The sequence below is a fragment of the Anolis sagrei genome, chromosome 4 (assembly GCF_037176765.1).
Source record: "Anolis sagrei isolate rAnoSag1 chromosome 4, rAnoSag1.mat, whole genome shotgun sequence".
Classification (NCBI taxonomy): Eukaryota; Metazoa; Chordata; class Lepidosauria; order Squamata; family Dactyloidae; genus Anolis; species Anolis sagrei.
The window spans coordinates 210922241-210946071 of record NC_090024.1 but is presented as its reverse complement, the minus strand read 5'-3'; the positions used below and the strand labels follow the sequence as shown (position 1 = coordinate 210946071).

Below are 23831 nucleotides of genomic sequence, written 5' to 3'. Positions count from 1 at the left end.
GCTGTATGGAAGGGCCCATAGTTAATAATTATGATGAAATTTCTTCTTGCAGATGAATTCTATACAACCAGGGAAAAGGCCTTTATCTTTCTTGCTACCCACTGTTGTTCGGCCATCAGAAGGAATGTGTGGAACCTACCTTTGTCTGGGAGCCAATGGTGGAGACAAAGCTTTGAGCAGCATTACACAGGTTAGTTCCAAGCACTGTAGTACATTTGTAGTTTTGCCCTAAAATCAAGTGCCCTGTTTCAAGTGGTTTACTCACAATGAGAAAGGGACTAGGGGAAAGAAAGAACTGCAGTGTGAATGTACAAAAAGGCAAGATGTTCTAAACGGATGTTGACTTAGGCTAGGAGGAAGGCACCATTGGGGCTCTGTTTTGGATGGTAAACATGCTTGGGCCAGCATGTGGCTGTTCAGATGGTTGGATACTATTCCATAGAACACATTCCTCTGTGTCAGTGAGAAACTTTTACCATCCTCCCAACATCCTCACCTAGCATGTCCATTGATGAGGGGTTGTGGAACTTAATATCCCAAAACTTCTGCATAATCAAGTATTATCCACCTAGACAGAAAACATATCTGATCAAGATTCTGAAGTTAACTGGATCACACTGGAGAACCTAGAATCCCAGAGAGACTATATTAATAAAATCTGCAAATATGGAGGGAGGACTGTACATCTCTTAAACATGTATACATAGACCAGTGTGCAGGCATATCTTCAAACATATGTCAGGTATGGCCTGGGCTTGCTATCATGGTCAAGATGTTTCTGCCCATATGCTGCTTTAAGTCACAGAAATAAAGTGAGAGGCTGACAATGGTGATGATGATGTTGATAATCAAAATATGCTGCATCAAGAATGTGGACTATGTAGCCCTCTAAATTCTGTCAGACTGTAATATCTATCAGCTTTATCCAGTATAGTTGATGGGAGTTGCAGTCCAGCAATACCTGTTTCCCGTGCTTAGTTTTCACTTTAAAGTCTAATGGAAAGGACTCTAGATTCCCATGAACAATTTATTAATATTTTCATATTCTATTTTTTTTTTCTTTTTAACAGGTTTTGGTGAATGTTTTAACATATAACAAAAACCTGAGTGAGAGTCTTTCATTAGGCCGGCTTCATCCTCAGATACAATCTAATATCTTGGAAGTTGATAGTAAGTACAGGCTTCTGTTACTGCACTTACGTTGTATCAAAAATACATGCATACACAGTTTTGTCTGTGAATTTTTTTAAATGAAATTTTTTAAAGACCAGCTAAGAAAGTTTGCAGAATAACCCTTTTAAATTTGTCTTGGAAACTTTCTTTGCTAAACAGGACAGCTTTTGAAAGATGGAAGAACAATTATACAGGCTTTCCCCATCTATTGTGGCCCTGCTTTTTGACACCTCACTTTTTCAATGATTGAAAATTATAGACAAGTTCCATTAATCTGACAAGAGGTTCGCTCTTTCATCAGTTCTTGCCTTCAAGACTCACTTGGGACTGCTTGCATACACTTACACACTCTCAAAGTTTGCCTACAGAAAAAGTGGACTACTCTTTGAATCACTTTTGAATGCATGTAAAAGCAATTTTAGCTTTATAATGTATTCAAAAGTGATATGTATACTGTGTTATTTACATTTTTCAGCAGTCAAAATGAATTTGCAAGCTAAAATATTCTGGGTTCCACTTTTTGACATATTCTACTTTCTGACTGTGCTCTGGTATTAAACTTGTCAGATAAGTGGGGGCTTCCTGTATAGCTATCAGCTCTATAAGTTGTGAAAGAAAAATCACACAGGCCTTCCAGGGGAACAAATTTGGTTGGGGGTTATATGACTACCTTCCTATCATCACTGAAACCACTTGCAATCTGATCCAGTAACACATGGTAGTAAATGCAATCGTGGTTAAGCAACTATTCTGTACCAAAGCTTCATCAAACAACATTTTTAGATAACTGACTATGCTGACAGTGATTTCTCAAGCCCCTCTTCTGTTGCCGACAGTGATTTCCCAAGCCCCTCTTCTGTTGCTTAAGACAGCTCATGGCATTATAGAGCTGTAGCACTGCAATGCTTTTATAGCACTACAACGCCATCTTATAATCTGATGAAAGCAAAGAAGCCAGGGCTGCCTGGGATATAAGGCCTTCAGCTCCACTCAACCCATTAGATCACATATCAAAGCTGAGGGCCCTTACACACAGCTGTATAAAATCCACATTATACTGGATCGTACGGCAGTGGACTCGGATAATACATTTCAAAGCAGATATTGTGGATTATCTGCCTTGATACCTCGGGTTATATGGCTGTGTGGAAGGGCCCCGGGTCCCACAGAACAATTGCAGTGACAATATCATGTGGTAAGACACCACCAAAGGTACTATTATCTTGCTGCACTTCCACTTTGCTTGTATTGTGTGATAAAGCCCCAAGTCTCTAAGGTGCTACACAATCCCTTTGTATATTGATAGTTTATGCAGTGTTTCCTGAGCTAGCTTTCTGTCTTCAAGAGCAGTGGAAAATGCTATTCTTCTGGCAATGATGTCTTTTGCTCTGTATATGGAGTATTGTGGGAGAAAAGGGGAGAAGATTGCTTTAGAAGCAAAATGTCTTGGTCCACTCCTGATGGAGAGAGACAGGAAGAATCCTCTTCAATAAAAATAACTGTTTTCTAAAATTCTCTCTTTAGGTGAGTTTCCCGAAGAAGATATCAACTACTTCACAAGCAGAGGTCAACAAGTGAACAAAGTTGACGTCCTCTCTCTGGTTCATGGAGCTAGAAGAACCAATAACTTCATAATTGGTGTAAAAGACCCAAGAAGTATGGATGCAGCAGGGGCTACAATATTGTAGCGATTCTGTGTGGGCTGGTTCATGAAAAATGGCTTTTTCCAAAATACCTTGTGCATGTTTCCAAACAATCCCGTTATCAATTCCCCGTTATGTGGAACAAACAGTGTTTGTTGTGGGTTTCTACATTGCTAAATAGATCCCCCCAGCACTAAAACAATGCAGCAGCGAAGGCTGATAAAAGGCACAATACAGCCCTTAGAATTTTATGTTTGTTGTTATGATCTTGAGTTTTAAGAATCTCAGGCATTATTATAATTAGGAGCACAGGGAGTAGCTTTAATTATGGCAGCACCCTGTCTAGGATTGATTCCACTCATCTGATGCATAATGGTGAAATATTTCCAAATTAAGCACTGAGAACATGCAAACAGTAAACCGCTTGGTATATTCAAACTTACCATTTTGGGAGCGGTGGTAGCAGATTCACCACTTTGTAAATACACATACTATTACCGTGATCGAGTACGTTTGTTGAATTTAAAAAAAGAATTCTGTTCCACATGCATTAATTTAAAAGAAGAAAATACATACAGTGCCTGTTGTGATGCCATTAATTCCTTCCTTTCCAATTTCTGAGACAGTTTTGCAATTTTTTTTTTCATTGTAAGGAAGGGGTAAAAACACAGAGATCTGTGTTGCTTTCTTTTTTTTTAAAGGCAGCTAGTCCTATTGATAATTCATGCCTAATAGGAATTGACAATAGGCCAACTGAAGCTATGCTTAACCTGAACTGCTCCCAGTTTAGGAATGCATTGTGGTGGTGTCCAAGGACTGAAGGAGATTTGATCTGGACTAACTCACCTCCTCCCAAACCTAATTCTTTTTCTGCCTGCGTTATTCTTCTTCTAGTAGTAGATCATAGCTAGTAGAAGAGTTCTGTTGACAGATATTTGAGATCAGGTGACAGAAGAGCAATTCTTCTGGGTTGCTGTAAGTTTTTTGGGCTGTATGGCCATGTTCCAGAAGCATTCTCTCCTGACATTTTGCCTGCATCTATGGCAGGTATCCAGGTTGTGAGGATGCCTGCCATAGGTGAAGGCAAAACGTCAGGAGAGAATGCTTCTAGAACATGGCCATACATTCTGAACAACTTACAGCAATCCAGTGATTCTGGCCATGAAAGCTTTTGACAATAGCAATTCTTTTGATGGGAAGGCATTTATTTTGGCTGCCCCATCTTGAGTCGCAGTGATGTTGTTATTAGAAAAGGGAGGCTGCCACAGTGTTTGATCACCTCCTAGATATATTTGCCACAAACATTTCAGCTTAAAGGTGAGCTACGTTTACACATGCTCCTTAAATGGTACCTCTGTCTTTAATGACTAAGAGAAGGAGTGGTTCAGTCTTAAAAGTGTGTTGAAAACCAGGCAGAAGATCTTTCTATATTGAGCATACTTATTTCTGATAATTCAATAATGAATGTTCACTTTTCCAAATAATTCATTCCCAAGTAATTAAATTGAGGATATGAGGTAATTTCCAGACATTCTTAAATATTCCCTGTGGGTCAAATGACTTGAACCAGCATACTTGTTGTAATAATATCAGCTCCTATTTGTATATTAATGTAATTTTTTAAATCCTTGTTTTGTCTGTCTGCTGCAAGGGGAAAGGGTACTTTACCTTGATCCTCTTGAGGCATAAATGTAACTGATTCTTATTAATGATTTCAAGAAATGTGGATGCCACATCAAGTATGTTGATATCATACAGTAGGTCATAGTGTTTCTGTCATCACCAGTATTTGGGGGAAGATGTCTGTCAGTTTTCCTGTGTTTTCCCCCTAATCTATCAGAAAAAAAAACAAAAAAACATTGCAATTTTTAATGCAGAAAGCACTCAGGCAGATTCAGTGTCATCTTGCACTAAAATGTAGCCCTGCTGTTAGTCCTTTCGTTTTCCATAATGCTAAAAGTCCACTTCAGCATATTTGCTTTTTTTGTTTTACTGCCATCAAGTCATCTTCGATTTATGGTGACTCTACGAATGAGAGATCTTAGAATCACCATGTCATCAACAGCCTTGTTCAGGACTTGCAGACTCAGAGCTGTAGCTCCCTTGATTGAGTCTATCCATCTGGATTATGGTCTTCTTTTCCTACAACCTTCGATTGTCTTTTCTAGTGAGTCATGTCTTCTCATGATATTTCCTAGAAAATACCAGTGAGACTGAATTTTAAACCAAGGTTCAGTATAACAAACAAGACAATCCCTAGAACCTTCTCACTTAATATTGATTTTCAAATATTAAATTAAGATTTCATAGTCTGTGGAAGAAGAATCCACAACAAAAAGACTGAAGCTCATCCACAGTCATTTTCACTATCTCTTGATCTTGCTTCTTGAGTTGTGTTGAAATGGCAAGTTATACATCTCAGTCATGATTGCTTCATGTATGTTAAAAGAAAAAAAACAAGACATTGCATATTACCATGTTCTGAGGCTTAATTGTAGAAATTTATCCCTGCACAATAGATTATAGAATAATAGTTTAATTAATTTGTAGCTAATCTCCTGAGAAATCTCACTTTCTTTCATTAACTGAAGGTGAACTTCTTCCAAAGTGTCCATCAGCTGAGCTCAGCCTAAATTCACATGTTAGTCACAACTATGGCAGACTGATGAATCAATGGAATGTATATAAATACTAATTTACCAAATTTCCATTGATTCAACAGATCTACTCTGGTTAGAACTAACAAGTTGAATGTATGTCCTTGTTTATCTAATTGCCATTAACATTGTTGGAAACGTATTAAACAAGATGTACGTTTTTTAGAAGTTAATTCTCATACAGACATGGGAAATTGCTCCACAATCCTTCCAGGCAGATGTTTTTACACATTTCAGGATGCTCTGAGTTCTCCCTGCAGATGATGATGGGCACTTGCAGACAATTCTCTTCCTATGAAAATCATACATCTACTGAATACAGGAAAGTAGAGTAATAGAAACTCTCTCAATGATGTGTAGTGGCTCCAAGGAGTAGAGTGACAAACCACTTCTTTATACCTTGTATGAATGAATTTTCCATCTATGTGATTGGAGATGTTGCTATTTGCTGGAGCCATGACTGTGCTGACAAAGCCATAGAAACTACAGCTCTATATATATCTTTAGTTGAACATGCATAGCTTATGCAAGTGCAAGGTCTCCCTCCTTGTATTCCAAAGACAAAAAGGCAATTAATTCTACACTATCTAAATCAAAGAATTAGAAATACCTGTCTTCAGTTCCATTACCTTCAGTTCCAGTACCATGGCTCTTTGGATTGCAACTCCCATATCTCTGTCCAGAACTGGTTGGCTCTTCTGTGAGTTGAAGTCAGAACCTCAGAAGGTCAAATGTGTCTAAAGTGTTGTCTTATAGAACAAGAGGTGTCAGTGTATTAATGTATTGCAGATGCCATCATTGATCTTGTTTTACATCCAAATTTTAAGTCAGTCAATGACCTCAATGTAGTTTACAATCATTCATTGTTTAAGGGCTCATTCACTTGTTATATTGTAAATAGCTAATGGCCTACACAAGATTTTGAATGTTTGTACAGCACCACTAACATCAAACAAACTACATGTTAGGCATGTGCTGACTGTATGTATATAGAAAATCTAATTCCCAGAGTCAGTTCCTTCCATCACACTCAACACAGCATAATCATGAAAGATGGAATGGCGCTTTTTAGATGAAGTAGTAAAGGAAGGGTCAGGCTGCACATCTATTTTAAGGGCACCAGCTAAACATTAATTTCTTTTTATTCTGAAGCAAGCATAAGGCGTGCTTTACCTGTGCACGGTGAGGTCCCTTCACTATCCTACTGGATCCTCTCTCCCACTAACTCACGTCATTATTTGGCGGTTTTAACAACTACTCCATTGGAGTCTGAGGAAGTCCTTTCCTCATTTTTAGCCCTCATGCGTGTGGGTAGTGTTAATTTAGCAAAAAAAAAAAGTGTGGGAGGGAAAGCTGCTTGCATACAGACATCCTAGTATGCTTACTTTAGGTTTTGGGGGCGGGGGGAGGGGAAGTAAATTTGGTTGCGTGTTGTACCTTTATAGCATGAAGTTTAACATTTAGTTCTCCATTGTGCTGTAAACTGGAGTGTGTCCCTTTTGTCCCAAATAGCTATGTTTCAACTTCATGTCTTTAAGTTTATTTCATTCTGTGTTATATTTTAACAGCTAAATATATGGCTTCTTAAAAAACGGAGGAAGGGAGGTAGGGAAGGAGTGAGGAAGGAAGGAAGGAAGGAAGGAAGGAAGGAAGGAAGGAAGGAAGGAAGGAAGGAAGGAAAAAGAAAAGAAAGGACAAGACAAGATGGAGCTGAAAGTATACTAAAAAGTTGATGCACCAATTCTTGGAGAAAGAAGTTATTTAATGTATTTAACAAATTCGGATGCAATTGTATTTTCCCTTCAAAACCAAAAACATAGTCTATATGATTTTGGTTATACAACATAGCACTAATTACTGTATTTTCTGATGTGTAAGACTACTTTTTAAACCAGGAAAATCTTCTCAAAAGTCAGGTGTCATCTTATATGCCAGGTGTCTTCTTATAGGGTGGGTGCTGGAACTTCCGAGCCAGACTGGAGAATCTGTGGTTGCCACATATGGTGAGGGAAGCTCAAAAATGGCCGTGGCCGCATCCCCGCCATATGCAAGCAGCAAGGGCAGCGCTGTGCAAGTAAGGTAGAAGAAAATCCACTCACCAGGATTTGTGGAAAGAAGTGACTTAATGCGGTTCTGATGACAAGGTGAGGGGGCGCCTCACCAGGAAGGTATAAGTGAAGGGCGGAGCAAGCTGCAGACATCCAGGACATCCGGGGTATGGAAAAAAGATATAGAGTGGTGCTGTGCCCAGAAAAACACACCTTTTTTTACCCGTCTGGCCCGCCCTTGTATCCTATTACCATACCTCCTTCTCTGGCTCTCAGATCTCGCTCCTGAGGACTGCAGGGAAGCGGCGCAGGCACACATGTGTGAGATCTGAGAGATAGAGAAGGCAGTACAGTAATAGGAAAATTACCATATTGCAATCAAATCTGATATTTTTTTTAAAAAATGCAGTGTGTTGGAAGAGGGGTAGTCTTATACAGCGTGTATATTCCAAACTCTATATTTTAACTGTAAAAGTTGGGGGTTGTCTTACATGCCCAGTCGTCTTATACACCAGAAAATATGGTAAAAGTATAATTTTTGGCACTGAATTTAATGGGACAACTCCCTAGCAAGTGTGATACAGCCTAAATCAGGAGTTTGGAAAGCCTACATGCATTCAGATTTAGACTGGTGAAAGACAGTTAGGATGGTTTTTTTCATCGTCCATTAAATGCATGCCCATGGTTGGAGTTACAAGACATAATAATGAATCTGAAATTAGCTAAACAATAGGGCATCTCATCTGTAGTTTAAAATGTCAGTCCCATAGGAACTTCTCTTCAAGTTTCCACCTTAGTCCCTCTATTAAATAGGAACTTTAGTTGACCAGCTATGGCAGGACACCAAATAATAGGCTACTCCAGTTCTTAGGCCTACAGTTTAAATGCAGATTGTTCCAGTTTGTGTGTTCCTACTGTTTCAGCAAATTGTCTTATGAAGTGTTTGGTTGAATAATGTCTGGATTGTAAAAAGCAAAATCTCAGTTAATCTAGATAATTATTATAATATCTGGAATGGACCACCACATAAACTTATTTTGCGGCTGGAAACCAATTGTTTATTTCTATCAGAAGATAAATTGCAAGAGGAGTTTTTTTTCTTTTTTTAAAAAATGTTGTAAACATTGAAAAACAGACAATTCATAAATACAAATGTAGCTACTGTATGTCATGTTTACAGTACAGCATCACTTTATTTAAAATAAATAACATTAAATGCATTGTAATCACATCCATGAGTCTGATTGTACAGAAAATAAATGTAATGTATTCATGCATTTTCCCAATAACACCAATAACAAAAAGGCTGAAATAAAAACAGTTTTCTTTTTATAGTACGTATTCACAAAATGTCTCTTGAATAGTTTTATGCTTTCATATTGTTATGGATGTTATCTTGAAACTAACCAACTAAACCCATGAGTATGTCACTGGGTTATCTGAGGCCCCTTTCACACAGCTGAACAAAATCCCACATTATCTGCTTAGAACTGGAATATATCACAGTGTGGACTCAGATAACCCAGTTCAAAGCAGATAACCCTGCTCAAAACAGATATTGTGGTATTTTCTGCCTTGATATTCTGGATTACAGGGCTGTGAGGAAGGGCCCTGGGTTATCTGAGGTTCCTTTCACACAACTGAACAAAATCCCACATGATCTGCTTTGAACTGGAATATATCACAGTGTGGACCCAGATAACCCAGTTCAAAGCAGATATTGTGGGATTTTCTGCCTTGATATTCTGGATTATAGGGCTATGAGGAAGGGCCCTGGGTTATCTGAGGCTACTTTCACACAACTGAACAAAATCCCACATGATCATCATGATCATCATCATCATCACTTTATTTCTTAATTAGTCGCTCTCCACCAAAGTGCTCCGAGCGACTTACAATTTAAAATAGCTTATACACAATATAAAACATTAAATATAAAACATTCAACATAAAAACATTCAGCAGTGACTATGGCAAAATTTGATCCGATTACTTAAATGCACAACCAAACAGCCAAGTCTTGAGTGCCTTTGCAAAAGGTCACAACTCCGACATTGCTCTAATATATGGAGGCAATGAGTTCCACAGAATTGGAGCATAGATCGAAAAAGCTCTACGCCTTGTAGCTTGATCTGCTTTGAACTGGAATATATCACAGTGTGGACTCAGATAACCCAGTTCAAAGCAGATAACCCTGTTCAAAACAGATATTGTGGGATTTACTGCCTTGATATTCTGGATTATAGGGCTGTGAGGAAGGGCCCTGGGTTATCTGAGGCCCCTTTCACACAGTTGAAAAAAAATCCCACATTAAACAGAGGCTGGATGGCCATCTGTCGGGTGATTTGAATGCAATATTCCTGCTTCTTGGCAGGGGGTTGGACTGGATGGCCCATGAGGTCTCTTCCAACTCTGTGATTATATGATCTGCTTTGAACTGGAATATATCACAGTGTGGACTCAGATAACCCAGTTCAAAGCGGATATTGTGGGATTTCTGCCTTAATATACTGGGTTATAGGGCTGTGTGGAAGGGTCCTAAATCCATGTTGCTATATATTCCAGTTCAAAGCGGAAAACGTGAAGTTTTTATTCATCTGTGTGGAAGGGGTCGTTGGCCCTTTAATTCAAACTGAAAGGGGGGGGGGGGTGGAGTCCTAGACTGGGTTTGCTCACCCTGTGTTTTGGAGAGAAAGAGAAAAAAAGCAGAAGTTGACGGGAGGGGGTTTGCTCTGGAGGAGGAAGAGGAGGAAAAAAAATAGGGCTGGGAGCGCGAGCGCAGCAGCAGCAGTAGCAGCACGCACGCACGCGCGCGCGCTCTAACTCCTGCGAGCGGGCGCGCGCGCCTCTCTCCCCAGTCAGTAAAAAAGAGAAAAGGAAAAAGAAAGCAGGAGGAGGCGCGCGCGCAGCCAGCGAGGCGCGCGCATCCGAGCGGGGGGGTCACGTGATCCGCCACGCCCCTCCCTCCCGGAGGCGGAGCCGCGGCCGGGTTGGAGGGGGTCTGTGGCGCCCCGGAGTTTCGGACTCGGGCTGACCTCCTCCTCCTCCTCCCTCCGTTCCGCCTCTCGGCTCCTCCTGCCCCTTTTTCGCCTCGGGCGCCCAGCAGAAAACGGAGGAAGCGGAGTGGCCTTGGACCCGGCGCTGTGAGGCGCGGCGGCGGCGGCGCCCTCAGGTGAGGCGAGGGAGTCCCTCGCGTGGGGTATCTCCCCCCCTCCCTTCTCTCTCTCTCTTTCTGTATGTATTTGTGCAAATGAGGCGGGGCCTAGTAGGGAGGTGAGTTCCCTCAGTCGTGAGGCGTAATAGAGAGAGGAAGGGGTCTCTCTCTGGCCACGCAAGGCCCTCTCTCTCTCTCTCTCTCTGCTGCTGCTGCTTCTCCTCTGACAGCCATGGAGGAGGAGGAGGAGGACGGGCGGCGGCCGACGCTGAGGCCTGCTCGGGGTCGCCGGGAAGAAGGCCCAGGCCGAGCCCCAGCCCTGGAGAGACCCCCGAGGCGGGGGAAGGAGGCGGGTTTGGCTCCAGCGAGGCAGGGAGGGAGGCAAGAGGCGAGTGGGGCTGCCACTCTTGGGAACCGGTGTGCATGCAGTGTGGACGTGGATGTATGTATTAAATACACGGAGCCTGGCCTACAGCTACGCAACACCCCCTCCAAAGGAAACACAGACATACATGGATCATACGTGTATCTGTGTTAACCTACGTGTATGTTAGGTTTTTGACCTAAAGCCACACACAACACCTTCCAAAGGAAGCACAATATATGTTTATATATAGGGGGACTGGCCTAAAGCCACCCAAAGGAAGGTGTAGACACATGAATGTATATGTCTAAAGTCAGGCCTAAAGACACCCAACACCTTCCAAAGGAAACACATATATATTTATGTATATATAGGGAGAGTGACATACAGCCATCCAAAGGAAGGTGTAGATATATGAATGTATATGTGTGAAGTCAGGCCTAAAAACACCCAACACCTTCCAAAGGAAATACAAGGCACATATATGTTTGTGTTTATGTATAGGGAGTCTGGCCTAAAGCCACCCAAAGGAAGGTGTAGATATATGAATGTATATGTCTAAAGTCAGACCTAAAGACACCCAACACCTTCCAAAGGAAACACAAGACATATATGTGTTTGTGTTTATGTATAGGGAGACTGGCCTAAAACCACCCAAAGGAAGGTGTAGATGTGTGAATGTATATGTGTGAAGTCTGGTCTAAAAACACCCAACACCTTCCAAAGGAAACACAAGGCATATATATGTTTGTGTTTATATATAGGGAGACTGGCCTAAAGCCGTGTAGATGTATGAATGTATATGTGTGAAGTCTGGTCTAAAAACACCCAACACCTTCCAAAGGAAACACAAGGCATATATATGTTTGTGTTTATATATAGGGAGACTGGCCTAAAGCCGTGTAGATATATGAATGTATATGTGTGAAGTCTGGCCTAAAGACACCCAACTCCTTCCAAAGGAAACACAAGGCACATATATGTTTGTGTTTATGTATAGGGAGTCTGGCCTAAAGCCACCCAAAGGAAGGTGTAGATATATGAATGTATATGTCTAAAGTCAGACCTAAAGACACCCAACACCTTCCAAAGGAAACACAAGACATATATGTGTTTGTGTTTATGTATAGGGAGACTGGCCTAAAACCACCCAAAGGAAGGTGTAGATGTGTGAATGTATATGTGTGAAGTCTGGTCTAAAAACACCCAACACCTTCCAAAGGAAACACAAGGCATATATATGTTTGTGTTTATATATAGGGAGACTGGCCTAAAGCCGTGTAGATATATGAACGTATATGTGTGAAGTCTGGCCTAAAGACACCCAACTCCTTCTAAAGGAAACACAAGGCACATATATATTTGTGTTTATATATAGGGAAGCATATATAAATGTGTGTGTGTGTGTGTGAGAGAGAGAAGTGGCTTAAACACACCCAACATTTTCCAAAGGAAGCACAGACATATATGTGTGTGTGTTTATATGTATGTATGTATGTATGTATGTATGTCTATATGGCAGCTGGCCTAAAGGAACCCAAAACTTTCCAAAGGAAGGCAGACATATAGATGTGTTTGTGTTTATCTGTGTATCAATGTTTACATATATGTGTGTATTTTTATATATGGTGTCTGGCCCAAAGCCACTGAACACCTTCCAAAAGAAGCACAGATACGATCTATGGGCCCTTCTGCACAGCCGTATCATCCAGAATATCAAGGCAGAAAATCCAACAATATCTGCTTTGAACTGGGTTATCTGAGTCCACACTGCCATGTATTCCAGTTCAAAGCAGATTATGTGGGATTTTATTCAGCTGTGTGGAAGGAGTCTTAGTTTACACGTGTGTGTGTGTGTGTGTGTGTGTGTGTATAAAATCTGGCCTAAAGTCACCAAACACTTCCCAAAGGAAGTGCAAGCCTCAGTGTGTGTGTGTTTCTATGTGTATATATATGAATGTATGTATTTTTAAATATGGTGTCTCACTTAAAGCCACTGAACACCTTCCAAAATAAGCACTGGCATTATCTATGTTTACATATCTATGTGTATGTATTTATATATATGAAATCTTGTCTAAAGTCACCTAACACTTCCCAAAAGAAACACAAGCCTGTATGGGTGTGGGTTTTTTCTATGTGTACATATATGTATGTATATATTGTATGTATGTATGTATGTATTTTATATATGGTCTCTGGCCTAAAGCCACTGAACACCTTCCAAAGAAAGCGCAGACACTATCTATGTTTACACATCTGTGTTTATGAAACCTGGCCTAATACATGCTTTTGTAAGCTGCCCTGAGTCCCTTTTGGGAGATGGTGGTGGATATAAATAAAGTTTTTTTAAAAAAAAAAAGTTGCCCAACACTTCCTAAAGGAAGTGTAAGCCTATGTATGTGTGTGTTTCTATATGTACATACAAGGGATATCTGGAAAGTAAGGTTACAATTTTTTGAAAAAAAATATACAAAGAATGAATATATTTTAATGAAGCTTACATGGATTATACGAGCCCCTGGTGGTGCAGTGGGTTAAAACGCTGAGCTGCTGAGCTTGTTGACCGAAAGGTCGCAGGTTTGAATCTGGGAAGCGGCGTGACCTTCTGCTGCCAGCCCCAGCTTCTGCCAACCTAGCAGTTAAAAAACATAAAAATGTGAGAAGATCAATAGCTACTGCTCCGGTGGGGTGGCATAAAACATCTACCAAAATGAAGTCAACAACTCTTGTGTTGCATAAGCGGTGTGTGGACATGCATTGTCATGAAAGAGACATATTCCCGCCATCAGAATCCCACAACATTTTTTTTGGATGGCTCTGTGAGGTTTCTTCGTGGTCTCACAATATCTTGCAGCATTGATTGTTTCATCTCTTTCCAAAACATCAATGAGCAGAACCCCTTTTCTGTCCCGAAATACTGATGCCATGATTTTTCTTGCAATAAATCATAGTGGCGTTCATGCCCTTAGCATTTAGGTAGCATATTACAGTGCGAGCTTCGCACTTGGCAGGTAACGGAAAGAGGACGCTCATCTCTAACCTTCACCACAACGCTAGTCAATGAACTACTGATGACTGGCACTACTCGATTGCTTCCACTGGCTTCCCACTACGTGGCATTTATACCAACCTCCCCTGTGAGAGCTATGTGCCTTGTAACCTTACTTTCTGGGTAACCCTCATGTATGTGTGTGTATAAATATATAGATATAGATATGTATATATGTATTTATATATATTTGGAGTCTGGCTTTAAACAACCCAATACTTTCCAAAGGAAGCAGATGCGCACACACACACACACATACATACATACATACATTAGGACTTGGTCCCCTTCTCCATTTTGTTTAAATGTCCTTTATTATGAAGGATGGATTACAGAGTGGCTCTGAGATATGAAGCACAGTGGCTGTTCCTTTTGGCCATAACCCCCATAGCCTAGGCAATTCTATTCCATGTCAAAATACGGGTTGACTCTCCCTCATTTGTAATGCTTAGGACCATTAGTGTTCCATATTTTAGAATAATTGCAGATACATAAATGAGGTATCTTGTGGATGGGACTCAAGTCTAAACATGAAATTCATTGATGTTTCATAGACACAGTATACACATAAATGGAGGTCATTTTATACACCATATTTTTGTGCATGAGACAAAGTCTGTGTGCATTGAACCATCAGAAAGCAGACATGTTACTATCTCAGCCACTCGAATGACTTTGGAGGTTTTTGGATTTTGGAATGTAACCTGTATCACTTAAGTTTTGTTTCACCTGAGTCCTGTTGCCTTTTTTTGATTTCAGTCAAAATGGTCACATCATAGAGGACCAGAAATGCACCCAGGCCTCTGTAGTACTACTTTTGTGTTTAAATTCCATTTGGATTGTCTGCTACCCATGTTGAGATTAAGCTAGTTGCTTTTAATTATTCCCCAAATTGTATATATGGTCAGGTCTTAGGTTTCTTTTAAAGCCCCTGTGAATACAGGCTGAGTAATTTATCTGTAGTGTCTTTTTCCATTAAATAATTCATGTATCCATTTGCCAGTTGTCAGGTAGAGATGTTGGTTTGTAACTTAGGCTAACTTGGATAATGCAATATTGTTATGTCCATTGTTCTGGCAGTCATTGTTAAGAAATATCAGTAGAGCTACCATCTTTGTTTTATAGTATAGTATAGGATTGGTATTTGTGTTTACATTTATCCTCTTCTGTCAAAAGATGGCCTCCGGTGTGCCTTTGTGGTATCCTTTGCCAGTTCTAGATTTCAATAGGATTTTCATATTATCTGCAATTTCACTTATTCGTGTGAAGTGTGGGAATGTATCCCCTGCAGATATAGGGGGTTGTACTTCAGTATCGAATTCAGTATCCTGGAGGAGCATGGCTCATATTGGATGCTCCAGGAAGGATGCCCTTATCCTAAGAAGTCTTCTAAAATTTGACATACTAGACTGCAATTATTATACTGGCGAGTATAAGAATTGCTAGAACTTGTGGTTTAATCTTTTTGGTTGTTGTCTTTTTTGGAAGTATTTGTTCCAGAGTAACATTGACTTCCAAAATTAGTAACATTCAGCACCATGAGAACTACAGCACATAGTTTCACTTGGTGCTTTATAAATTTCTCAGACAATATGTTTTAATTCTTTGTTTTGCATGTCTACCTAGAGTTACATAAAACCAGTGGCAGCGCATTTCATAGGGCAGGCCATATTGTCTTTGCAAATGAAAATATTTTGGTGTAGAATAGCTTTATTCTGGAAATATATCATTTCTTAAAATAAATAAATACAAATGAATAATTCAATATTATGGTTTCTTAGGATTATAAATTTTGGCTGATGATTTCAGTTTTTCTGCTTTGTTCTTGTAGTCTTGATTTTTCTTTTTATCTTCCAGAAGTCAAAGTGTAATGTTCAGGATTGCAAAATTTAAAATAGTGAAGGAAAATCTAATTTTGAATATTTATTGGTGTTAAAGTTTGTGGTGTCTATATATACTTTTAAATGACCTTAAATAGTTTTAAAGTGTAGTTTTAAAAGTATTTTCATATTGTTTCTGTTCATGCAATGAAATATGTAATTGTTTTTTTTATTTTCTATATTCATATTTTAATGCACTTGACCTTTAAAAATTATGTTGTGATATGTTTGCTGTTAGCTGTCTCGAGCCCCTATGTCATTATAAAAAATGGAACAAAAATAAAGTAAATCAAATATATACAAATAGTCACTATATAGTCAAAATACTTTCTTATGAAAGCCAATGGCTTGAGTGTTGAATTAGGACACTGGAACTCGGCAGCTTAAGTGAGATGTGAGAGATGCTGTCTATTAGAAGGAATTGTTCACTTCCCAGGACCAGTGGCTTCACAGTGTTCTAGAATGGTCCTGCTTCATGTGGGGAAACAGCAACCCCCCCCCCCCATGTACGAGGGATTGGCACAAAATTAGTGCCCACAAGGTTTAATCCTCCCCACCTCCTACAGATTCCATAGGGAGTCTGGTTCCTATTGGTCCCTGAGCCAGTCGCGAAGGGATCAGCCCCATTCCAAATACCACCATTTCAAGAAGTAGCACTGCTCTAGAAAACTAAATTATTGATCAGATTGTTAGCCCGTGTTACAGTTTAGAAAATACGCAGAATAAAACCAGGAAACATGTATGTCATAATTGGTATGACTAAAACTAGTTGCCATCCATTAAAAACAGGATCATTTTGTTATGGGGAAATCTTGACAATCTTTTACATCACTTAAGCTAAAGTTGAAATCCAGTTGTGGTATCCTGTTTTTATTTTCTCTGCCTTATACACAGGGAAAGTGGAAGAATTTGTGTGCTTTTGGGGTGCTGGTACTACTTTGATATCATGGTTTTATTTATATCTGCTTTTGTTCCATTATAGAAATCAAGACTACCAGGCAGTGATCAGGACCAGTGATCTGCTTAGGTTCAGTAAGATTGTTGTATCATGTGCTCTCAGACAATGGCTAGGACTGTGTAGACAAAACTATACTGAGGATATCTTGCATTTAAGTTTTAGTACTTGCTTAACTATATAGGTTAAGAGACAGAAACCATTGAAATCCCCGTGAAATAGGAGATCCTATAATCTTCTGTGGGAGCAAGGGAAAAAAAAAATCTAAATCAGCATAATTCAGGAAGCTGACACAAGTTTCTTACAGGGAAGAGGAATAATTTCTAAATTAGAAGTATATAATTTATTTTCATTATAAGATTTCATGTTGCAGCTTTTGTAAAAGTTCAAAAGTTTAGTATCATAAATTATTGCAAATTTATAAAACAATGTTATATAAAATATATGAATGTAATGTTGAGCTTTAGTTGTCTAAGGACTCTAAAGGTTCCATCTGATATTTGAAGCTAAACAGGGTCAGTCCAAACAAATTCCAGGTACTATAGGCTATATTTTTGAAGAAGGAACTGGCAAAACCAACACTTAAGTATTCATGGGATCTCCATAGGTCAACTGGTGACCTGAAAGCAAGCACATGTATAAAAATGTTGATCACTAAAATGTATCAAAAATCTGTCAGGGGTGCTTTGAATGCAATTTTCCTGCTTCTTGGCAGGGGGTTGGACTGGATGGCCCATGAGATCTCTTCCAACTCTATGATTCTATGAATAGCACCGAGGTGATGGGAAATTTTGACCTGTCCAGAACTCTTAATCAGATCTGGTAGTACAAAATGACAGGGAGGGGGCATAGATAATAAGCTCAAAAACTGGGCCTCGTGTGCTACATTTCTCTCTATGGCTGCATAATGTAGAGTACAGGTTTTGAGAAGATAATAGATATTAAACTATCAGTTCAAACTTGCAGAAATGGACAGTTTATGATTTCTCCCCATCTTGCAGTGATTAATGGGCTGGTGGAGTCTTGAATCAGTGCTCATTGTCTTTTTTGAAATGCAGAACCTTCTGACTTAACCTAAAACAGAGAGAAAAGGAAACATGGAAGACTCTATATTCATAGTGCTGGAGATTAAATGTAGTTAGTACAATGGATTTTAAGAGTCTGATTAGCCAAATTTTAAGTGTGGCTAGTGCTGTGAGATTGTTGAAACCTTTGGATAGTGTAGGGTTTCTTGCACGTTGAAAAGCTTTATCTTATGGTAGCTAGTTGTGGTGTTCTCAATATCAAATAAAAGAGCAAAGTACAGTATCTGTATTGAGCTAAACATTGTAGTTTGGGTTTCAGTATTGTTAATCTGCTGGACTTTGTAGGCCTCCGGAGACTTAATTTGGAAATTGATATCACTTTATAAGGAATTGAGAAAAACTTGAAGAAATCCATCTGTGTTTCTACAAATATTGGCAGGATATAGACTTAGTGAAGAAAGCAAAACATTGTATATTATTTTACTGGAAAATGTCTACGAATAACAAATTGCTATAAACCATAAACTTTGCTTTATACACAACATATGGGATTATATCAAGCATTGGCTCTCTGCTGTTTCCTGCTGCTGAGACTACAGAGAATGAAATAGAGGAATCTTTTTTTGTAAATTTTCTTCCTCTTTCTATTCTTCCACACTGTTAAAACGTAGCAATTTGAAGGCCTGGAAAAACTCCCTCCCTTAACCTGAAGTCTTCTTTTCCTGGGTTCCCTAGTTCAATAATATTACAGCTTCAAATCTAAACCAAATAGCAGCAGAGTTCATCCATTGTAGTGCTTGTTTTAGCTTGGTAGGTGTATGATGTAGCTGTTTCCAATTGTTACATTTATATTACAATTTAGAATGTATCATTTCTGACAAAATGCTCATTTGGGATGGTTTACATCATCATAAAACAAAACAAATGAATCAAATGAATAGAAAAATGCCAGTAGATATAGTGTTTGAGCATTAAATTATGACTCCAGAGAGGAGGGTTCAATTCACTGCTTGGCCATGGAAACCCATTGGTTGACCTTGGGCAAACTTCACACGCACATCTGGATTGATCTCTCCATGGATCAATGCTGGAAATACAGTGTGCTTCCTGTCATTTTAATGCTTGAAGTACAGTGGAGTCATGGCGGCCATTTTTAATAAGGCATAGTATGCAAGGCTCACAAAGCTTGGGTAAACCCTAGAGCAGATATGCTTAGGAAGACATAAAGAGAAGGAGAGGGTCTGTAATAAGTCCCTATGAGACATGGCTGCTTCTGCTCTGTTGTGCTCTGCCTTGAGTACCCCAAATGACAGGCAAGTTGCATTATTATGACTTCCCTATGTTGCTCTGAAAGCTTCCTGGACTAAAAAAGAATGTATGGAAGGAGAGAGGGCTGCATTTCTTTCTCTGTCTTGCTCAAAGGAAGGGTTATAGGATGGGAGTGCTTCCTCATGTTACTCTATGGTGGGTTTCTAATAGAAGCAGGCTGCTTTCTTTGCTCTCCCCCCTTCCTTTTTAAAAAAATCAGACTGCATTATCATTATTTTTCTTCATTTATATTTTTTCTTATCTGTATTTGTACAAATATAGACATTTTGAGATCATGAAAGCAGTTACATGAGCTCTATAAAGCAGGGGGTAAATTTACATTATGTTTAATGTAAAATGGACCCTGAGCAGTTTGGAGATAAATCCTGCAATATTTGTTGATTTATACCAAACTTACATGAACATCAGTCAAATCCAAATATCAAGTTTGGACAAAATCAATTCATAAACGTGCATTCTAGAACCAACAACGCAGCTGTCTGTAGTATCTGGTCTGGAAGTATTTGAGTTGTTTGTAATTTTATATAAAGGATGACATTTTACTACATCACGGTATATAATGAGACTTGAACATTCACGATTTTGGTATCAATGTGGGTGGTCCTGGAACTGTACTTTGATGGACATTGAGATCCCACTGTACAGACTTTTAATAAGAAAAAATGTTTCGCATTGGTATAGCAAATACATCACAGAATATGGCTTTTCTGGATTATTGCAACAAATATCTTTTTCTTCCGGGCTCTTGGTTCTTGCTGTAATTACATTAGCTATAAGCATGTATTCCTGGAAATAAAATTGTTACTGCATTTTTATTATTTGAACACTTTTGTATTTCTACAACACCTTTCATGTGACTAAATCGTTTTGCCTCTCGTACCTTTATCAGACTTTTATCCCCTGCTTTATAGAGCTCTTTTTAAAAATGAAACTGCTATAGGCTTAATATTGCTTGATGTACGGTGTTGTAGAAATATGTAAAATGAGACATTTCTGTTCGTTTGTGTTAAACTTCATAGTTTCTGTGAGATTCATTGGCATTGTCCGGGAAAATGAACAGGGTGGGTCAATACTACTATAATTCATACTTCCTGTTGGTATACTACAGACTGTTATTGTTGGATTTAAGTGATTAATAATGTTCATCTACTAATGCACCATTATCATGATGTACAGTAGCATGCATTGATAAGACCTAGATGTTGAACAGACATTGACAACATTGGGCTCCTCACTAGTAAGACAATAGTGGTTGGTTCAGAAGAAGAACAAGAGCAGATGTTCGAACCCAGATGCGTCTGTAGGGTTTAAACTAGACAGTGAGAGGGACAAAATGACTTTTACTATGAATTCACTGGTGGCAGCAGAGAAACATGATAGAGAGAGAAGTCAAAGGGATTGGGGTAACCTATTATCTTTGTCAGTTCAACCTGAACACAAGAGTAGAGTGCTATTCAGTTCTCTGATTAAGAAAGTTTTGTTTTATGTACCAGAACATTGGCTTTGAGAGACTGTGAATTTGGTAGCGGCTTTGCCATCTGAGCAAATTTCATTTCTTTCAAAGAGAGGGAAATGTGATACTAAAAGTTAGGTTTCCTTGAGTCCTAACCTAATAAAAATGGAATTTGAGACAAAGATGTAAAAATGAGCAGGTAATGTGTATATTTTAAGGGACAATATTCACACTTTAAAAGATAGATAAATAGTGGATTAACCCAAAGTTGTTGTTTTTAAAATACTGAATTGAAGGATTATACTCAAAAACAAAATATATCTAGGTAAAATTGGTATGGAAATTTCTTTTTAAATGTTGGTGACCTTGATGGTGTCCTTGCTGGGACTATGTAAGGGTTGTCTTGCAAGCGATAGATGTTCGATATAAAAAGCTTGAAGTATGTAATGTTCCTATTTCACACACTTACTATTTCACGCTCAAGCTTACTGCCTTGTTGGATTTTATTAGAGGACATGTCAGAATTCAGTGTTGGAGCACAAGTAAAGCTTCAGCTAGGACTTGAAGCCCCTGATGGCACAGTGTGGTTAAACCATTCAGCTGCTGAACTTGATGACGCAAAGGTCGGCAGTTCAAATCCGGGGAGCAGGGTGAGCTCCTGCTGTTAGCCCCAACTTATGCCAACCTAGCAGTTCAAAAACATGCAAATGTGAGTAGATCAATAAGTACCGCTTTGGTGGGAAGGTAATGGCATTCCATGCAGCCATGCCAGCCACATGACTTTGGAGGCATCTACGGACAACACTGGCTCTTTGGCTTAGAAATGGAGATGAGCACCACCCCCAGAGTCAGACACAACTAGACTTAATGTTAAAGGGAAGCCTGTACAATTACTTAGAACTAGAAAATACTCTTGGCTGACATCTGGAAAGTTGTTGCTGTCTGTTACTGAGCTAGATGAACCAAGTAGACTGCATCTTTTTATGATATTGACTAAGCCACTGATGCATAATTTCAAAACCCCTGTTTTATAACTGTGAGATACTTGGATCCAGACAATTTTTTCTTAAGAAAAACTGTTAGCAGATTTTTATATCCCAGCTGAAACTAGCCTTCCCTTAAATTGTTTTCATTCATTGATTGTTAATAATGAATCCAACAAGTTTAGTAAACAAAGGAGGCATATTAAGTATATGAAAGCAATATATATATATATATATATATATATATGGAATTGTTTCATAATTTCACACAATAAGGCTGACCTTTAGAATCAACTGCATATTGTTTGCAATAATACATTTTAATATAAACCTTGAGCCTCTTTCAGTAATCAATAGAATAAAAACATTCTAAAATAATAAAACAAGTAGATAAAAATAATTTAATTTATACATGCCAACAAACAACAGACTTTTAAAAATACCTATTTCCAAACTCAGCTTCAATTCTCAATAGTAATATTGAACTTCAAGGTTTATTTGGGTTCTTACTGGCTCACAGTCGTCTTAACTTTTTGGGAAGAAACGATGAATGAAATAATTCTATATACTGATATTTGTCTAGCAACTCTTGACTTAGTAGACATTGCCTTAAACTTACATATAGATCATACATTCTCATGCTGAGCATCATGTCAAACAATTTAGAATAATTGCTCAATATATACTTACCTTCTAATGAAGCTTACATCTCTAAATATGTATTAAGGTTATATTAAACAATAAGGTGCTTGTACTAAAATTACAATTACATGGAATCTTTTTCTCACTACTTATTTAAACTGATTACATTAATTAAAATTAAATGTTTCAGTGAAATGATTTAAATTAATTCATATCCCAAAATACTTGCTGTTTCTCCAGATTTCATCCCAACATCAGTGGATGTAGATATAAGTGCATATTCATCACCTCCCACTATTGTTCCCCATAGTGTGAAAGATTCAACTGTGTAGGACTGAAAAGTGCCATGAGGAACATGCTTGGAACAAAACAGGAATGTACACTTAAACATAAGCAATATACCATGTGTGTGTCAAAATATGAAATAGAATGTGGGATGAATTGCCAAACATAGAGCCTTTTAATGTACTGAACAAAGTATAATAAGGTTTTTTCCCCATGTCAAGAGCAACTTGGGAAACTGCAAGTTGCTTCTGGTGTGAGAGAATTTGCCATCTACAAGGATGTTGCACAGGGGGTGCCCAAATGTTGTTTTACCATCCTGTGGGAGGCTTCTTTCATGTCCCTGCATGGGAAGCTAGAGCTGACCACGCGGGACCTTGCTCCTCAGATTCGAACCGACCACCTTTCGGTAAGGGTTTAACCAGTATAATAAGGAGTCAAAGAAACAGTATAATAAGTAGCCAAAGATGTGTTACATGGGAATGTTGAGTATCCTTCATTATTTTCACACATGCAAACCCCTGCATCTGCATGACTAATATCTGCAGTTTCGCTTACCCATGTCCACAAAAAGATGTCGCCCTGCATAATTCCCTGCTCCAGAATCCTAGCACCTCAGTTTGTTTATTTGTGTTAAAGGTATCTCTAGTGACAAAATCTGGCTTTTATAAGAAAAAGAAAAGAAAATGGGATGGGGAAAAATATATCCTCAGAATCAAAAGACGTCTACATAGGTAATTGAAATTTTTGTGTTATTTCTGTTCAGGGATATGCAGCTGCCAGTTATGTGATGGTCCTTGATTTTGAAGTGACTTCAAAGTTAATGGCATGAATGATGTTTGTTGGAATTGACCTAGCTTGCACCATGATGAATAGTTGGGCTGAGTTAAGTCTTCTTAGCAATATGGAAAGGAATAAGTGACCTCCTGCAAGAAATCCTGGCCAATAGCAGTGGCACAAACTCTCCTGCTACTGTTCTGCAGATGTTGTGACCCTATCTTTGTTATTGTTGCCCCCTTCTTTTCCTCTGTAGTTTTCTGCACATTCTTACTTCTATCAGCCACTTTCTTTCCATGTCTCATTTCCTTTGCTCTGTGGATTGCTTCCATTTAAATTTAAGAAGTAAGCAAAGGCAACCGGTGAGGTAACACTGTTTAAAACTCACATGAGATTAGACTCACTGCTGCCATT

General features: G+C 38.8%; 2 protein-coding genes across 2 annotated transcripts in view; both read left to right on the top strand.

Annotated features, from left to right (window-relative positions):
- Nucleotides 1–7142, top strand: part of GGT7 (gamma-glutamyltransferase 7) — a 40588-nt gene extending 33446 nt beyond the window's left edge. The window contains exons 13-15 of the mRNA XM_067468147.1: nucleotides 53–190; nucleotides 1071–1170; nucleotides 2698–7142. Coding sequence (XP_067324248.1) covers nucleotides 53–190; nucleotides 1071–1170; nucleotides 2698–2861 — 402 coding nt within the window. The 3' untranslated portion in view covers nucleotides 2862–7142. The remainder of the gene's footprint in view (nucleotides 1–52; nucleotides 191–1070; nucleotides 1171–2697) is intronic.
- Nucleotides 7143–10471: 3329 nt separating this feature from the next.
- Nucleotides 10472–23831, top strand: part of NCOA6 (nuclear receptor coactivator 6) — a 53410-nt gene continuing 40050 nt past the window's right edge. The window contains exon 1 of the mRNA XM_060772321.2: nucleotides 10472–10693. The gene's annotated coding sequence lies outside the window, so the exon portion shown is untranslated. The remainder of the gene's footprint in view (nucleotides 10694–23831) is intronic.